We start from the raw sequence: 17,648 nt of genomic DNA on the forward strand, positions 1-17,648 counted from the left end.
GCATTAAGGTAAACCGAAAAAAATCTGAAATGCTGCCTCAAGGAGTTAGAACAGAAAAAGGTGTTTCATTAAAACCCAAGCTACTTACTGGGAATTGATGCTGCGGTTCAAGCAACTCGAATGAAGAAGAGCAGCTTGTTAAAAGCATGTGGTATGTGTTGCCGTACATATATATATATATGTACTTATGTGAACACATCTAGCATAGCCACACTTAAGATCTGCTGAGCTGCAGTTTGGCTGTTGATGCGCCTGCCAGCTGCTGCAACTGCTGCTGCTGCTGCTGCTGGCCGTTAAGCGAAAAAGTATTTCATTCTTTCGCTCAGCGCTTTGTAAACTGTCAGTGCCCAAGAGGCTATTAGTCACAAGCTACGTAAGGAGCATAAATATTGCTTTGTGCGCATTTAAAAGCAATTTGCTTTGAGGCCAAGGCACGCCCACACATACACGCACACAAGCACACGCTGATGCCAAAGGAGACACACACACACACATGCTTGCTCAATACTTTTGCAAAGGAATTGCATTAACATATGCAAAAAGAACAAATAAAACAGCTTTTTGGCACAACATAAAATGCAAGCCAAACCAAAAGAGTAGCCAACCAAATATCCCCCCCTAACAACAAGCAGAAGCACAGCAGCAGCTATTTTATCTATGCAGAAAAGCAGAGATAAATTTTTAAGTGCAACTCGGCAAATATTGAAGTGCAGCGCTCGAAACAAACAAATTTTTCAACTAGCTCTCGAGCTATCATGTTTGTCAAGAGTTTTTGTTTGTCTTGCGGCACAGCTGAAGTTCAGCTCTGCTGCAGTGTTTTTGTGGCTGTGCTTCATGTTGCTGGACATTTAAGTTTTAACTGCCAAATTAGTTGGGTAAACTGTTTTGACAATATTCTGTAATCAGTTTCGTATTCAAATAAGTAAGAATGTTGAGATTGGTGTGGAAGTAAGTTTGAAAAGGAAGCTGCCTTTAAATGGGTGCTTAATATAAAGCGTGACAATAGTTTATTTAGTTGCCATTTTAATAAGTTATTAAAATTATCAGTAGTCAAATGTTTTTTTTATATACGTGGTGAAGTATATTCCGCTTTGAGGAGTATTAAACTGTAGGAATTCAACTTCTACTCCTTAACTAAAGAAGACATAGAAGATTCGCTAATACACTCGAATATACTTAAGTCCGACCAACACTTGACTCAAATCAATATATCCTCGGTTCCACTTGGTAACAGCAAATGATTTAACAACAACACAAATTTTTCAACATAACTCTTAGAGACCTCGGCCAGGTCATTTCTCTAAGGGCAACACCAAATAGAATGGCTTTAGTTTATGGGCAACTCAACAAGATACTCAAAACCTACTACAACAAAAAAAAAAGGACAAATTGGGTATCCATAAGATGCAGATACACGTACTTACGCACTTATTGCTCATTTGCAGATACGACCTGATGGCTGGCGTGACACGTGCCGAATCCTTTTTCAGCTTCAATTCCGGCGACGTGCAATATGGCATCGAGGCAGATCGACGCTCCAGAATTTTAAAGGCCTACGTTCGCAACACGTACACATTCCATTTGAACGAGATATTCGCGACGATTGTCAATGAATACACGGACTGGGAGAGACCGGTGCAGCATCCAATTAATATCCGGTGAGTAATTGCGTTTGCTCCACGTTAAACCCAGTTATTGTTGTTGTTCACCCCCCCCCCCCCCCCCCTCACTACGTACCAAGAACGACCTGCGGCTGTGATTGTGCGCCGCGCCCAAATAAATATTTCGTTCTTAATTAAATGCGAGCTGCCTTGTACCTTACCTTCACATCGAGCTGGGCACAGTGGCTGGTGGCGAGGGATTTTTCAATTAAAGCGGCTTAAATGAATCTTGATTTCAATCTTATGCCAAGTGAAATGCAAATTTTTTTGCTGCTGCTGCCATTCTGCCACTCTGCCTGTCCCACTGTCAGTCTTCATAAATAATGACCAAAGCTCGATGCACAATATTCAATGTTCAATTCAATTTGCCGAACATGTGCACCCCGCCTACCCTTTAACTTCACATGTGCAATCATAAATGATTTGCTTTTGATTTTTATCAATATTTATGTTTGCGTCTGGGCCAAAATGCACACAACAACAACAACAATTGCTTGCAATAATTGTATTGCATTTGCATTTACTAGGTATTTTCTATATGGTATTTGTTGAATTTTTGATAACATCACGAGTTCCTTGCATGCATAATTTAATCAGCATACAATATTTGCCAAAATTCAATATAAATACAAAGAATTTGATATACACAGCGGCGCCCACGTCGTATACTTAATATTTATTATTTTTATCCATAACCCCCACCCCAACCAACCGCCCCTCCAGCGCTGACTGTCCCAGTTATGCAAAAGCTGTTGTGCAAACGTGCGTTAAGTTGCCTGCATTGAAGCAGCAAACGGTTCACGCTTGATCTCTGACAGACTGCGAGTGGATCTGGGCATGAGTGGGTGGCTGGGTGGTGGGTGGGAGGTGGGTGAGAGATGGGTGGTTGATGGCCCCCATCAAAGAGAGTCGTGCGCATATTTCAAATGGATTTGATAGAAAGTCAACGATGAATGCAATCAGGATAAATATTTATTAAGTAAAGTCTAGCCTTTTCAAAATGCGCGCCACGTAACCAGACTAAGGAGTTGAATTTTAAATTCCAAATCTATTTTCGCTTAAATTAAAAAAAAAAAATAACTGAATGAAAAAATCATAGAGACATAATTCAAGTTTATTTAAATTAAATTTTAATATAAATACATTTTAAAATATAAACAAATGATAACAATACAAATAATAGAAATATAAATAATAATTACAAGAAATATAAGTAAACAAAATTGTTTTAACTTTTACATTTTTGATTTTAATAAATTTTGCAGCCGGCTACTTAAAAATTCAAATATGTAAAAATAATAATAAATATAACAAAATTTAATAATAATAATTAATAAAGAAAAATATTAATAACGCATACCATATAGTACAATATTAACAAAATTTCTAAAAAAAATTTTTGTTAAATATTGAACAAAATTATACTTAAAATTAAAGAAAATATCAAGCAAAAATAGTAATTTAAATGATAATAATACTAACAGTAATAACAACTATAATACTAATTATAATCAGATTAATAATAATACTTATAATAATAAAAAGCAAAAATATTCTTAAAATTATGAAGAAAAAATAACACAAAGAGTGAAGCAATAATATTAATAAATAAATCCTAATAGTATTAAATATTTTGCAGAGGCAATGCGAAAAAAGAATCCTTGTAATATTATAAAAATAAATACATTAATAAATAAAAATAATTAATTTCATTAATCAAATAAACTAATTTTAATTGAATTATGTTAAGTATTTAAAACTAAACACAGATCATTAACTATATACGTTTACATATATTAATAACACTTTAAATGCTGTAATCACAGCTTTGTGGCTTATCAGGCGGCAAATTGCTATCGAACTCTGAATTCCGACTTTAATAAAAATAAATAAAAAATTATACTTCACTTAGACAAGGCTCAGTGCATTTTAAGAGGCGCTCGTTGTGGCAGCGGCAACAACAAAATTTGCTGTCACTGACAAAGAAAAATGTTTATTTTTTAAATATAGTTTTATGGCTGGCACATAAAATATTATGCAGCAAAATAGCAGCATACTAGACTCTTGCTTGTCACTGCAGCTAGAGAGATACGTATGCAAATGTGGCAAATGGTTTTTATTCAAATTTGGCGACATTGCATTTTAAATGTATAAAGAAAAAAAAAAAACAACGAGCAAAAGAAAAACGAAAAACTTACCAAGGCAGCAGAGCAAAAAAAAACAAAAAGAAAAAGAAAACCAAATGACAGCCAATCAGACGCAAAAGAATATTTTCTAAATAGGCTTAACGTTAAACTAACTTGAAGGCAGCTGCTTGCGTGGCTGCGGCAGCGTGAGGGGGCAGACATTGGTGTGCTCCCCATCGGACAGGAAATCAGGATGGAGTGCATCCAAAGTGGCACTGAAAGTGGCTTGTTAGTTGCACATTTAAATGCAACACGATGCGGCAAATGGCCGGAACATTTTTACGACATCAAATTGTTATTTGATTTGAACACTTGCCTCTTTCGCTCTCACTCATACTCTGTCTCTCTCTCTCTCTCCCCATTCGGCCTGCAGCGATGAAACCCTGGAGGCTCTGAGTGACGCTCAGGTGGTGGCACCAGCAGCACAAACTGTGGACTTACATTCGGCAGATCATCGCAATTCGTATCTATATGTTTTCGACTATCAGACGCGCTTCGGTGATTATCCACAGGTGAGTTTAAGAATTCCGGAACATATCATTGTTGCTCAGCTGGCCACATTCAACTCAATTCGATTCTTTGATTTAACACTTTACAGCGTCAGGGCTGCATTCATGGCGAGGACTTACCATATATCTTTGGGGCACCACTCGTCGGTGGCTTAAATCATTTCACTCGGAACTATACGAAAACCGAAATCAGTCTATCGGAGGTCGTTATGTTTTACTGGTCCAACTTTGTGCGCTCCGGGTAAGTGTTGATTGGTTCTGCGGTCTCCATTGACCCCAACTGTGCTTGTACTCATCCGTGCCACAATTTACGCACACAACACAGCAATCCCAATGAGCAAATGGAAGCCGACCACGGCAGCCGACAGGAACGCAGTCGCTACAAGACCATCGAATGGACGGCCTACGAGAGTATTCACAAAAAGTATTTGAATTTTGGTGAGTGTTAGTAAACGAAACAAACTGATAGATCAATAAAACAAATCGCCGTAATGCACAGTCTGAGTTAACTTAAAAGAAAGGAAAGCTGCACTTTTTCATAGTTTAAACTGGACTGATTAAATTTTCTAAAAGATGTCAAACCATTATACATAAAATATAGCTACATTTTCAAGTTTTATATAGCATAGTTCTTTGTTTACCCCAAGATATAATATAAAGCAGTGCAAGCTCTGATGTTAATCAAAATGAACTAGTTCCCTAACTAAGCAACTCTGTGCGCCCAAGAATCTTTTTTAGAGACCAGCCAGATCCTCATAAAGTAGCCATAAAATACTTTTAACAAAAAACGAAGTTCAAATGAACTAGAGAATTGCTTTGATATTAGATTAAAGTCGAATTCAAATCTTTAATATATGCATAAATTATTAAATATATTTAATAGAATATATTGAATTAGTACAATTGAACCGTAATGAGCTAGTTCCAATTTAACAAATTTAATTACGCCCATCTCGTCTCCCCATACAGACACCAAGCCGAAACTAAAGAATCACTATCGCGCCCATCGCCTCTCCTTCTGGTTGAATCTGATACCCGATCTGCACAAGCCAGGCGGCGATAATGTGCCCGCTGCACATCATCAGCTGCATGACGACGACGATCTGGACAATAACATTGCCAGCGATGCCTCCGTGAAGCCGCTCAATCCCTCCTACACGTCGCGCGGCGCCAATGCAGCGGCCATGGGCAACTATACGATATTCACAAATCAGGTGTTCTCGCTGCTGAACCTGAGCTCACCCTCGTCGTCGCTGCAGCGCAATGGCACACGCTACGGCGGCGGCAAAATCTATCCGGACGATATGCTGGATGCGGAGCATGCGGGCGGTGCGGCAAGTGCTTCGCAGGATAGCGATGGCTTTGCCGCCTACTCCACGGCGCTGAGTGTGACCATAGCCATTGGCTGCTCGCTGCTGATACTCAATGTGCTGATCTTTGCGGGCGTCTACTATCAGCGGGACAAGACGCGGCTGAGCGAGCCGCGCCCGCAGTCCAAGCTGAAGCGGCAGGAGAATGGCCAGATGCCCAACAACATATGCGGCGATCTGGAAACGCTGACCATACACGCGAAAAGCGATCCGGCTACCATATTGTCGCATCATCATGCTATGCAGCATCATCAGCTGCCGCCGCCGGAATTTGCGGACATACCGCATCGTGCACCGCCGCCGCCCAAGCACATGAAATCCTCCATGCAGGATGCCGGCCAGGGTGCGGTCGGTGGGATGCTGCCGCCGCCACATGCGCTGCAAGTGCTGGGCAATCCATGCGGCACGCTGACCAAAAAGAGCTGCATGAAGCAATCGCAGGCAGCACAGGCGCAACAACATTCACCCGCCCAGCAGCACCAGCAGCAACAGCAGCACGTGGTGACCCATCAGCAACATATGCAGAATCATCATAATCAAAGCATGACCACGGTGCTGACCACGGCCAGCGGCCTGATGCCAGTGCCCACGCCACCCACAGTGCCCGTGATTGTGGCCACCACAACGCAGCAGCACTCGCAGCAGCAGCAACAGTCGCAGCAACAGCAGCAGCAACAGCAGCAGCAGCAACATCCGCTGATGGATGAGCTGCGTGTGTGACATTAATTGACGGTGCGCTTCAAATGTGATCTATAGGCAAAGATCTGTAAGCGCACAGTCCACAAAACTGTTTCAAACTGCGTGTGCGAGTGTGTGTGTGAGTGAGTGAGTGTGTGAGTGTGTGAGTGTGTGAGTGTGTCTGCCTGCTGTTAGGTCAGTCAACTGTGTTACATTTACTAACAGAGTTTGCTTTAACTTTGCTGCCCGCTGTGAATGTTAATCCACATATGTTAAATAGTTGATTTTAACATGAAATTTTATTGTATATAAGCAAAGTGAGGTTAAGTTTAGATGTTATCACTTCTAAGACAAAAAGCAAATAATTTAAATACTCGACAAAATTCGTAAAACTAATTTTGTTTTTAATTTATTTACGTTATTATTATTTCCATTATATACAGTTCTATCTAGGACCAACTCACAGTCAGAGAAACTATTTAACTAAAATCTTGTGTTAATTCGACAAATGTTCACAAATTGTAGCGCAAAAAAAATATTATAATATATATAAATATATGTATGTATAAAACCGATATAAATGTTATTCTTCCAAAGACTGAATTCAAATTGTGTATGTGTGTAAATAATAAAAAGTCTAGCTATAAAGCAACAACTAATCCAACAACAATTTTGATTAAAATAGCATAAAATATACGCAAAAATACATTTCCAAAATACTAACAAATTGATATATTTTGCTGTTTTTATGTCATGTACAAAAATCGTTGGTCTGGGTTTTGAAATTTTCTTGGTATTGCTTAAAATTTGAAACCCTTCTCGAAAGCAGCTTTCAAAAACCTATGTAGCCAATTCCAATAGCAGAAACTAAAAAGCTTTCAAAAATCAGAGATGAAAAACAAATATTGTTAATGGTAATCCTGCAGCTACTTTGTTATGTGCATAACTGAACTACATAAATATTTATATAGCTATTAACTTTAAATGCATATACTAAATATAAAACAAAAACAAAACAAATAAAAACAAAAATACGCGCATTAACAGGTAAGAGTGCGCTCGACTAGCAGATGCCCTGTACCCAAATGTGAAATATTATAGGTACATAGATAGATTTGAACTCCACAAAAGCTAATTAAGACTCTATTGAATTTAACGCATTTATAAATATTTTAATTATATGACTTTGTTTTGTCATTCGCATTGCGTTACAAAGCACTCATTAAAAATCTTAAACATATAGCATTTAAAAATCCACATACCAAATTTCAAGTCCTCAGCTTTTATTGTTCCTGAGTTCGAACAGGTCAGGCTCATGGGTACAGGGCATGGCGGCAAAATAAAAAAGAAAAACAAATGAGAACTGCATAAAGTTAAAAATTCAATTAGTACGAAAGTGTATAAGCGCGAAAACATACCAAATAAAATGTTCAGTTTTTAATTTTAAGCACCCTATTTACTAGTAAATGTCGAAAATGTAATTAAAAATGAAAATGAGTTGCGAAAATGCGCAATAGAGCAGTTCATTAAAATGAAACAGTGCGAAAATTACAACAATTAAATTTGCGTTCATGTAAAATATAATTGTAAATTATATAACAGCAAACAACAAACAGAACAGACAAAAAAAAAAACAACAACAACAACAACATATTAAGAGGCAGTAAAAACAAATGATATAGTAAATTAAATGAATATGTAAAACTCTATAGCTCCATAGCTTATGTGTATGCGCATATATATATATAAATAAATATTTAGTTAATTGTAATGATGTAAAACTAGCATAAATATAGCAAACCAACAAGAAATACCAGAAAAAATACCGAAATATATATATACATGCATATTTATAGTGTGCTGCATAATTGAACAGGAGAGAAAAACCAAAACGATATAATTAAAACATAAATTAATTCAACTTAATTGCATTAGAAATGTGTACGAGTGAAAAAAAATGTGAAACTGTTCACTAAAGTCTCAAATAAAAAACGTTAAGAAAACCAGAAGAAATAGAAACAATTAAAAAGCAAATAAAACCAACTGTTAAGAAACTGTTTAACAAACAGTTTTTAAACAATGAAAAAAAAGGGCATTCCAGATGGAAACCCAAAATTTGAATACTAATAAAGTTATAAAAATGTCAACAAAACAAATATTAAAAACTTATTTTATTTTGCGTTAAATCTTTAGCATTTTCTTCAAAGGATTTAAAGAAGTTTCTTAAAGCGCTGCCAAAAACAAAAGTGCTGCCAATGCAAAAATACAAAGTACGCAAAAGCGCTTGCCAAATGCTTGAGTAAAAGATGGCTATAACGAGGACTTTAAGAGGCAGTTAAGGCACCGGATCAATGGCATGCGATGGATGTATGCGTGCTTATGCGAAACAAATATGGCTGCACACACACACACACACTCTCTCGTGCACAGCTGTTAACCAAATATGCTGATGGTCTGCCAACTACATAAAAGAACTCCAAGTCTCATAATGCTCACATTGATACGTAAAGACAGCGAACGATAGATAAAAGCTGAATACACACACACACACACACACACACACACACACACAGGCAAAAAAAACCATTGAAAATAGATTTATTATGCAAATTTGCCAAAGCATAAGTGAATACATGCCAGACAACTCGTTTGAATATACCCTGTAACCAATATAAGTGTGTGGCAAAGGTAGTTCTGCTAATAAATGTAACAGAGTCTGGCATGTCAAAGCTTAAAAAGATGCATGCGTATAATAAACGATCATTTGGGGTATTTCCAGACAATTTATACTCTATTCATTTCTTCAACCTCGTTGAGCTCAGACTGTACGAACAAGACTAAGAAAATTTGGTATGCTTCCAGACTTTCTCTAAAAAACAAAAAAAAAAAGAGAATTGCAATTGGGCTAAAAAATGTAAATTGTGATTTTCTCAAGGATAATCATATAAACATACTTATAGGGTATCTCTTAGTCGCGCAATCTCAGCTCACGTGGCACTTGCTTGTTTTATAGCGTGCATGGTGCAAGGCTTAACTGCTTAATTTGTAAAAACAAAAAAATAGCAGGCAAGTTAAGAGCGGGCGTGGCTTTATTCTATTCGAAATGTTTGCCCTTGCCAAGCCGGGTGGTGTCTGGGAGGGGGGTGGGGGAGTATGGGTCTGTGGGCCGTCTGGAAGTATGCTCTATGTAAAGCTTGCATAATTCACATGCGTAATTGAATAAAAACATTTTGGCTAAATTGCTGGCAGCATCGTTAGCCGCTTTCTAACGATTTTCATTTTTTTGCTTAAGATTTGCGTGATTTTTATTAGTTGCGATTTGTAGCCCGGGTAAATCCAATAAGTATAAGATACACGCGCACACATGGACGGGGTGTAGGAAAAAGGCAACGAACCATGAAGCGGAGCAGGCATTGAGCCAAGGAACTGCTAGCTGGAAACTTGGCACATAATCCCTTTGAATGTCTACATCAAGCTAAGGGAAACGGGCAGGGTTTTTATTTCAACAAAAGTTTTCGTATTTTTGTAGTTTTTGCATGTGTTGTGTTTCGTTTATATTACACAGCACCAGCAGGGGCAACAGTAATGGGCGTGGCACACTGTGAGTGGGCGGCCGGCTGCCACATGCTGTGCTTAATTTATTAGCACAAGCTTGAAAATTAAATAATAAAAGCCCTTGCAAGTGGCTCTGTGTGAATTGAAATTATCACTTTTAATGTTGCCAAAAAGGTCACGACTCAACTGAGTTTTAGGGGCCAAGCAGGCGGACGGGCGGGCCAAGAGCCATTTAGCTGGGCGTGGCGCCAGGAAAGGGTAACGCTTAGCGTCGAAAGTTGTTAATTTATGTTGCCAAATCTGTTGGAAATTGCTTTATACGCTAATAAAAGTATTTGCAAAGCAAGCAACTCAATTGAAGGTGAGTGAGACTTAAGCACAGCTAAAATAAACTTCATGTTAACTTCTACCCGGCACATTTCGAGTAAATGATAATAATGCAATCTATTAATACACTTACAGAAGGGTAAATCTCATTACAGACGATACACTACGCTGTACAATTAACAATACAATGATCTTATAATTTAATGCCAGTGCAATGTACCATACACTGAGCCTTTGCCATGTACCCTGCAATGAACTAACAAAGTAGTAGACAGAATACAACCTATAAATTCTGTATATTATCTTGAATCAAATTTATAAGCATTATACTTTAGTTAGGGTGTTAAGCAGCTAACCTTCCAAGAGCTCACATTTCTTCGATTGTCGCTAGCAACATACGAAAAAAAATTTAGTATTTCACGCTAAACTCCATGGCAACGACTTTTGTCCAGTTAAAAACTTTTTAGCACATTTCATTTTATTGCACATCAACGATAATCCAAACCAAAATTGAGTGCACGGTTCGGCACAAGAAATCCAATTTGAAGTCGAAAAAAATACCCACCGAATCCCACACAAATTCATGCTGCAAAAAATAAAAATAAACTTAAAAAAAAACGTGGGACATATTTAAAAATTCCGCACAATTTGCACAACTTTTGGGTGTTGCTTCGGAAAAACTAGATGTATAAAAAAGTTTAATAGAACTCATGGCAACGATGAGGGAAAAAAATGCCGTTTTACACATTAAACCACTTTGAACGACAAACTTTATTTCCAGCAATTAGTTTGTATTATTTTTAGCAGCTCACTTTTGGCAATATTTTTATGTTTTTTCTTCTCGTTTTGGCCGTATTTGTATTTGTTGCTACATTTTGCAACTTTTCAAATATTTATATACGCTGCCTTTTCCACAGTCAGGTGGTGTTCGCTACGCCGAAAGCAGAAAACCATATGAGTTCGTGCTCTACGCTCTTTGAATGCCGCACAAAGTTTTATTAGTTGTTGACCGATATCTCTGGCTGTTGAGTTCTGTGCACTGAGAAACAAAAAAAATAGCCCTGGCCAAAGCAAACTTTGTGCTTTGTCTTCTCGCTGCTAAAATACTTTTGCCAAATAACAAATACACGTTCATTGCGCCACACAGCTCACCCACAATTCGTAAATCCAATCGGAAAAAGTTTTCAACTCGTATCATGTCATGATGTGAACGCAAAGCTTAAGAAACTGATTTTTATTAACTTGGATATATCTCAACACAGATTTGGGGCTTTACATAAATTGTGTTAACTCTCTACTAATGAGCAAGGATCTTGGCAGTTGAATATATTAATATTTTCTTTACTTTTGTGTATGTATATCAAAATAATACTATAATGCTAAATAGTTAGCATATTTGGTATGGATACATGCTTTTACTCACATATGTTCTTTCACACAAAACGCAGATTCAAATAACACAAATTTACTGTAAAATAACTGAAACGCGCTTGAAAATATTACCCTTCTATGTGATTCTCAAAAATTGAAGTAAGACATGGATTTTGTATTTTAATTTGTAATCTCTCTCTCTTTGAATCTCTCTCGATCTCTCTCTCTCTCTCTCTCTCTATCTCTCTATCTCTCCCTCTCTCTCTTTATATCTTTCTCTCACTCTCACTCTCACTCTCACTCTCCCTCTCTCTATCTCTCTCTCACTTTCTCTCTATGTGTCAATTTATTTTTCTGGTATGTAAAATATGTATGTATATCAAAATCGTGCGTATGTATGTGATTTTTTGTTAAACTACATAATAGCATATATATTTTGTATACATGTGAAGGAAATTCAATCCTGCACATATTTTTTCACATAGTATAGTAATATAATTTAAAGTTTTATTTGAATATTTCATAGCATCTACAAACTCTCTCAATATCAACTGAGCTAAGTTTTCTGTCCGGCGGATTGCAAAAAGAGTTGAAGCTTTTCGATACCTTGGAATACCCCTAATTAACCATATGCATGTGAATGTCTGGCTGTGTGTGTGTGTGAAATCGTATTTGTGAGAGCTTCAAAGAAACCAGAAACCTTTTCAGTTATAACAGGATAATTCCACAGAATTTTATTCAATATGGAATCGAAAATCTTCCATGTAATCTACTTGAGCAGCACAAAGCATTAATCAATATTTCAAAGTAATATTTTGATACAGCTGCAACTGCTTTGTGTAAACGAACCTATTTATTCGACATGGCAAACGCATTACGCAGATACACATATACAGTTGGGGCCAGGGCCAACTATTTGTGCTTGCAGCACGAAACCGAATTACAAATGAGAACCGGATAACCCCCACACGCAGCTCTCAGAAATGCGAATAGATATCGAATTGTGAAATTTTGTTTGACCGGGTCATTGAGATGAATCTCGGTGCTGCGTTCGATGGCTTTGACTGCTCCAACAAGTGTCGCATGTTGTGCTATCTTATGTTAAGCTACTTTTCATGTACCCAACATAATATAAGACCCCTAGCACACCAACCCCAACCGCCTCTCTCACTTTAACGATGCGCACGAACGGCGAATTCGAGGAAAATCTGTAACAGCAGCAGCAACTAGAGCTCATCTAAGTTCTCCAGAGCTTTCAACGACCGTTAAGCATCACAATTATTCATGTTTATGATGCGATGACATTGTAAACTCATCCCACCCACCCGATGCCCTCTGTCCCACTCTTTACCTTTACTTTAGCTGCTGCTCGCTTGCCCCCTTGACTTAATACTTAATAATCAGGTGCTGCACAAATTGGCAGCATCTGTGTGATGTTGGCAGAGCAAACTGTTTGCATTCGGTTACCGTATTGGATGGGTTTGAATTATAATCTATGCCGGAATACAAATAGCTGTGCGTTATTGATAGCACAGCTAGCTGACACTTGGGGTTAGTCTGACTAAAGAACAAAAACAAACTGTGCACACAATTAATTCGAAGCTGCAGCGGCACTGTAAAGTAATCGATAGTCAACTTAAGGTTATCGATACAGTTTTACAATATAAACAAAAGTCGAAAGCGAAATCTCCATATCTGCGCATAAACGATAACAACTGCTAATACCGATAGTTGGACCTCACTAGATTTTTAATGAAATATTTTTAATTATCGATAGTCATTTTTTTGCTATTATCGATCGACGCCATAATCGATAACTTTGAATCTGCAAAGCTATGGCTATCTCCATCAGATTTTTAATATTTTTACGCTTTTGGATTCTCACATTTATCGATTGGAAAGCCATAGTATATAATTTTAGACAATTGGTCTAAGTTTTCTAAGAATCTGTCAAATTTGACGTACATATATGGATTATAATTTTTGCTACGCTCCAAAAGCTGCAATTCAACTTCATTTGACTCAGTTATGAAAGTTTTTCTTTATTTTACATCAATATAACAGGCAGACTTCAACAATCGAAGTATCGATGAAAATTAACAACCTGCTGTGGAAATTTTACAAAGGGTAGTACGATAACTTTGAAGCTACATAATGCCGTACTTGAGCAAGGAGCGTTTGATTCCGTAACCCGGTTGCACAACATGTTTAACTTAGCTAAGACAAACCCACCGTGTTGCCACCTTACAAACATGATTTTAGCTACTTATAAGCCACAATCGAGACACACAACCACACACAGGCAGCAAGATTTGATTAGAGACCCGCTGCAACGGGGAATCGGGCGCAACTTAAGAGTATTTCGTATGGGCATTATAAGCATGAAACATGAAACTAAACCGGCAACAAGAAACTTCAATTAGAGCCAAACATTTTAATTAGGCCAATATCCGTCTGAAGTGATTGGTGAAAAGGACCGTGATTGATAAGTGGGCAGAGGTGCGGCAACGGGCACTCGAGATTATCTGAACAACTGCTGGCAAGGCAATAAAAGCAATTGGCTAGGTGTAAAATATGAAAACAGGTTGAAGACTTAGACTAAGAGATACCCTAACCACACATAAGCTGAGAGCGAAAATGAGCTATGTTCATTGTAAAAGACGGCACAGGGATTATATTATATTTAGGGGCGTGTTTAGTTATTTTAGATTAGAGGTAGACCCCATAAAAAAGAGTCCATACTAAAAAATTCTACTTCTATTTTAAAAGCTCTGCATATTTCTTTTGTTGACAAACATTCTTTTCGGATTTGGATCAAATATTAAACATCTCTATAATTGCATTAAGTCAGAGATTAGATCTAATTTACTTGACGTGACTTCAAGAGTATCGGATGTACGGGCATTAAACAAGTCCCATATACCCAATTTGCCTTTTGCGAACAGAAAACATAAAAAACACTTAAGTGAAATTTGCAGGTTTAATGGAAAAAGTTTTGATGCGTGGCAAAGGCGCGGCTAATTCGATTGTCATTAGCCAAAGTATGGCTATCCAAATCTTGCAGCATGCCATATATCCACACTTTATATAGTATATATATCCGAAGTAAGGTAATGCACATAATTGAATTTTCATACAACTAAAATGCCTACACAGAGCGCGCCAAATGCTTTGTTACTAGACACAAAAAAAAAATAAATATGGAGAGAGCAGCGAGCGCAGCGCGGTAAAATTAAAGTGAAATTGAAAAAGTTTTATGAGCTTTTTCCCTTCTGCCATGCAGCGGGGCAGGACAAGCGGGGGCGTGCGGCATGTGGCAGGACAATGAAAGAAAAATATTACACAGCCGCCACCGATGCGTTAAGAAGACAAAGGCGTCGCCCGACGATTTGCCGCTGTTTCAATCCTTGTACTTTATGTTTCTTTGTGGTTATTGTTGTTGTTGCTGCCGTTGCCGCCGCCACTAAATTGCCTTCCTGTGCCTGGACCTGCCCCACAACTTTGTGCAGCAGGTTGCTTAGGTAACACCGTTTTTTACGTAGTTATCCCCAATGCCTCGGACCCGGTACGCGACGGCGGCGTCAGCAGCCCCTGTAATTGCATAATAATTGCAGCGACTGCGGCAGCATCTGAATCTCTCGCCTCTCGAACGTCAGCGACGCGCGCTTAAACTAATTTTCCCATAGAATTACTTTGGATGAGTTTGGTAATTAATGGCAGTAACGGCAACGAACGCCAGCAACTTTTTCTTATGAATAATAAAAGCACTGACAAGACAAGCTCTAAGTAGCATATCATATTTATAATAATAGACCAGCTTCTATAATGCAACTTAACTTTAAGAGTTACAAGTTTTAAGCATTTTTACATACAATTTGCACAGTTTCAGATAAGTTATTTATTTCTATCTGTTTCAATTAAGGATTTTTACCTAGCCTAATTAGCCGATAGTTAATTATCTCTACATATAAATCTGTTTGGGGGTGTACTCTAAGACGGGTCGGGAAATTGATGAAAACTTTATATCTAAAATGTTAAGCATAAAATTTGCCACGTCAACAGTCGCTACATGTATATATGTTTGTTTGTATGTACATATGTATGTTTATATGTACGTACGAACGTATGTGTGTGTAGGTTTATATGTTTGAGTGCGTGTATGTATGTATGTATGCATGTTTGGATGTATGCATGTATATCTGTATGTATGCATGTATGTATGTATGTATGCATGTTTGGATGTATGCATATATGTCTGTATGTATGCATGTTTGGATGTATGCATGTATGTCTGTATGTATGCATGTATGTATGTATGTATGCATGTTTGGATGTATGCATATATGTTTGGATGTATGCATGTATGTATGTATGCATGTATGTAAGCATGTATGTAAGCATGTATGTATGTATGCATGTATGTATGTCTGTATGTATGCATGTATGTATGCATGTATGTATGTATGTATGCATGTATGTATGCATGTATGTATGCGTGTATGCATGTATGTATGCGTGTATGCATGTATGTATGTATGCATGTATGTATGTATGCATGTATGTATGTATGCATGTATGTATGTATGCATGTATGTATGCATGCATATTTGTATGTACGTACAAATGTATGTGTATGTACATACGTTTGTATGTATGAGTGTATGCATATGTGTATGTATGTGTTTGTGCCTGAATGTTTGTATGTATGAGTGTATCTATGTGTACACATGTCTGTTTGTTTGCATGAAGGTATGCTTGTGTGTATGTAGGTAAGCATGTATATGTGTTTGTTCGTGTGTATGTATGTATGTATAAAAGAATTGTATGCTTGCATGCATACACATATATGCATGTATGTGGTGATCAACGCACAGCGCAAAACATAAGAGCCATGAAGCTGAAATTTTAACTGTACCTACCTTATTTGAGGGAGGTGCAATCTGAGACGGAGTATAGGGAAATTCCTGCCGCAAGTGTGGAAAAATCCCGAAATACCTTTGTACCGCATGTCACATCTATTTAAGTCAACATTACTCTTATATATTTTTTTAAATATCTATACGTGTGCTATTTAAAATGAATACACAAAAATCGTACAGCACAGAAAAACGGTCGGGCAGCTAGATTTTATGTAAGAGTCGAAGATCCTTTTATTTATCGCATTATTTCTCTACTTTATCTGGACGCAATTCTTTTTTTTTGTAGCATTCCGAAAGTTCAGTAAAGTTAATTGCTAAATTCTGCTTGTTTACAAAGTATCAAGAAATATTTGCAAATTTATCTCGAGGCCCTGGTTCAAGTGCTTCATTTTTTTTTTTATTTTTTTTATCTATGCTCTTGTTGTCGTTGCTTTGTGTGTTGGCTGTGTCATATGCAGCCAAATTATTTGCACAGAATTGTAAAGCAATTTTTCTTGCAAATGTAAATTCTTCTGGAATTCGGCTCGCTCTGAATTTTGTTGAATTTGCAATTTAAAGTTTTTTTCGCACAAGAAATGCGCGGGCGGGTCAAAGGGGCCGCCTGGTGCTGGATTTTGTCCGAAAAAGTCCCTTTGAGTTGGCGCAAAATTGGGCAAGTGCAGCGAGAGTTTTGTTTGCGTTTATTTGCTTACCAGTGGACGGCGGGCGGCCACGCCCAAGCAGGACTACAACTAAAATGCATTTCGAAGGCAATATACATATAAATCTACATTTCTTATGCCACACTGGCAAACTGTCCAAAAAGTGTCAAATCCTTTTGCATACATCCTTTTGGCCTACAGCAGCCGCCACACAGCTAAGCTGCAACTAAAATGCTGCCCTCCGCCGCCGCCTCACCCGACTGTTGTCCTTGCTGGGAAACTGAAGATCAACTATGTAGCAGCTATTGAGTCTGCTGCCGCCTGCTGCAACTGCTGCTGCTGCCACTTATGCTCGTCTTTGCTGCGGTTTATTTGCATCAAGTCGCTCGACGTGGCAGCTCCTCCTGTTACACGTTGCCGCTCCTACGTGT

General features: G+C 37.8%; 1 protein-coding gene across 1 annotated transcript in view; it reads left to right on the forward strand.

Moving 5' to 3' along the window:
* The window catches only part of Nlg3 (Neuroligin 3), an 87,958-nt gene extending 80,522 nt beyond the window's left edge, over positions 1-7,436 (forward strand). The window contains exons 9-13 of the mRNA XM_064694337.1: positions 1,446-1,658; positions 4,221-4,359; positions 4,446-4,597; positions 4,682-4,794; positions 5,326-7,436. Coding sequence (XP_064550407.1) covers positions 1,446-1,658; positions 4,221-4,359; positions 4,446-4,597; positions 4,682-4,794; positions 5,326-6,446 — 1,738 coding nt within the window. The 3' untranslated portion in view covers positions 6,447-7,436. The remainder of the gene's footprint in view (positions 1-1,445; positions 1,659-4,220; positions 4,360-4,445; positions 4,598-4,681; positions 4,795-5,325) is intronic.
* The last annotated feature ends 10,212 nt before the right edge of the window (positions 7,437-17,648 follow it).

This window comes from Drosophila montana, unplaced genomic scaffold (assembly GCF_035044405.1).
Source record: "Drosophila montana isolate Dmon_TW-CO22-7 unplaced genomic scaffold, ASM3504440v1 contig_1505_1, whole genome shotgun sequence".
In the NCBI taxonomy this organism is placed as follows: Eukaryota; Metazoa; Arthropoda; class Insecta; order Diptera; family Drosophilidae; genus Drosophila; species Drosophila montana.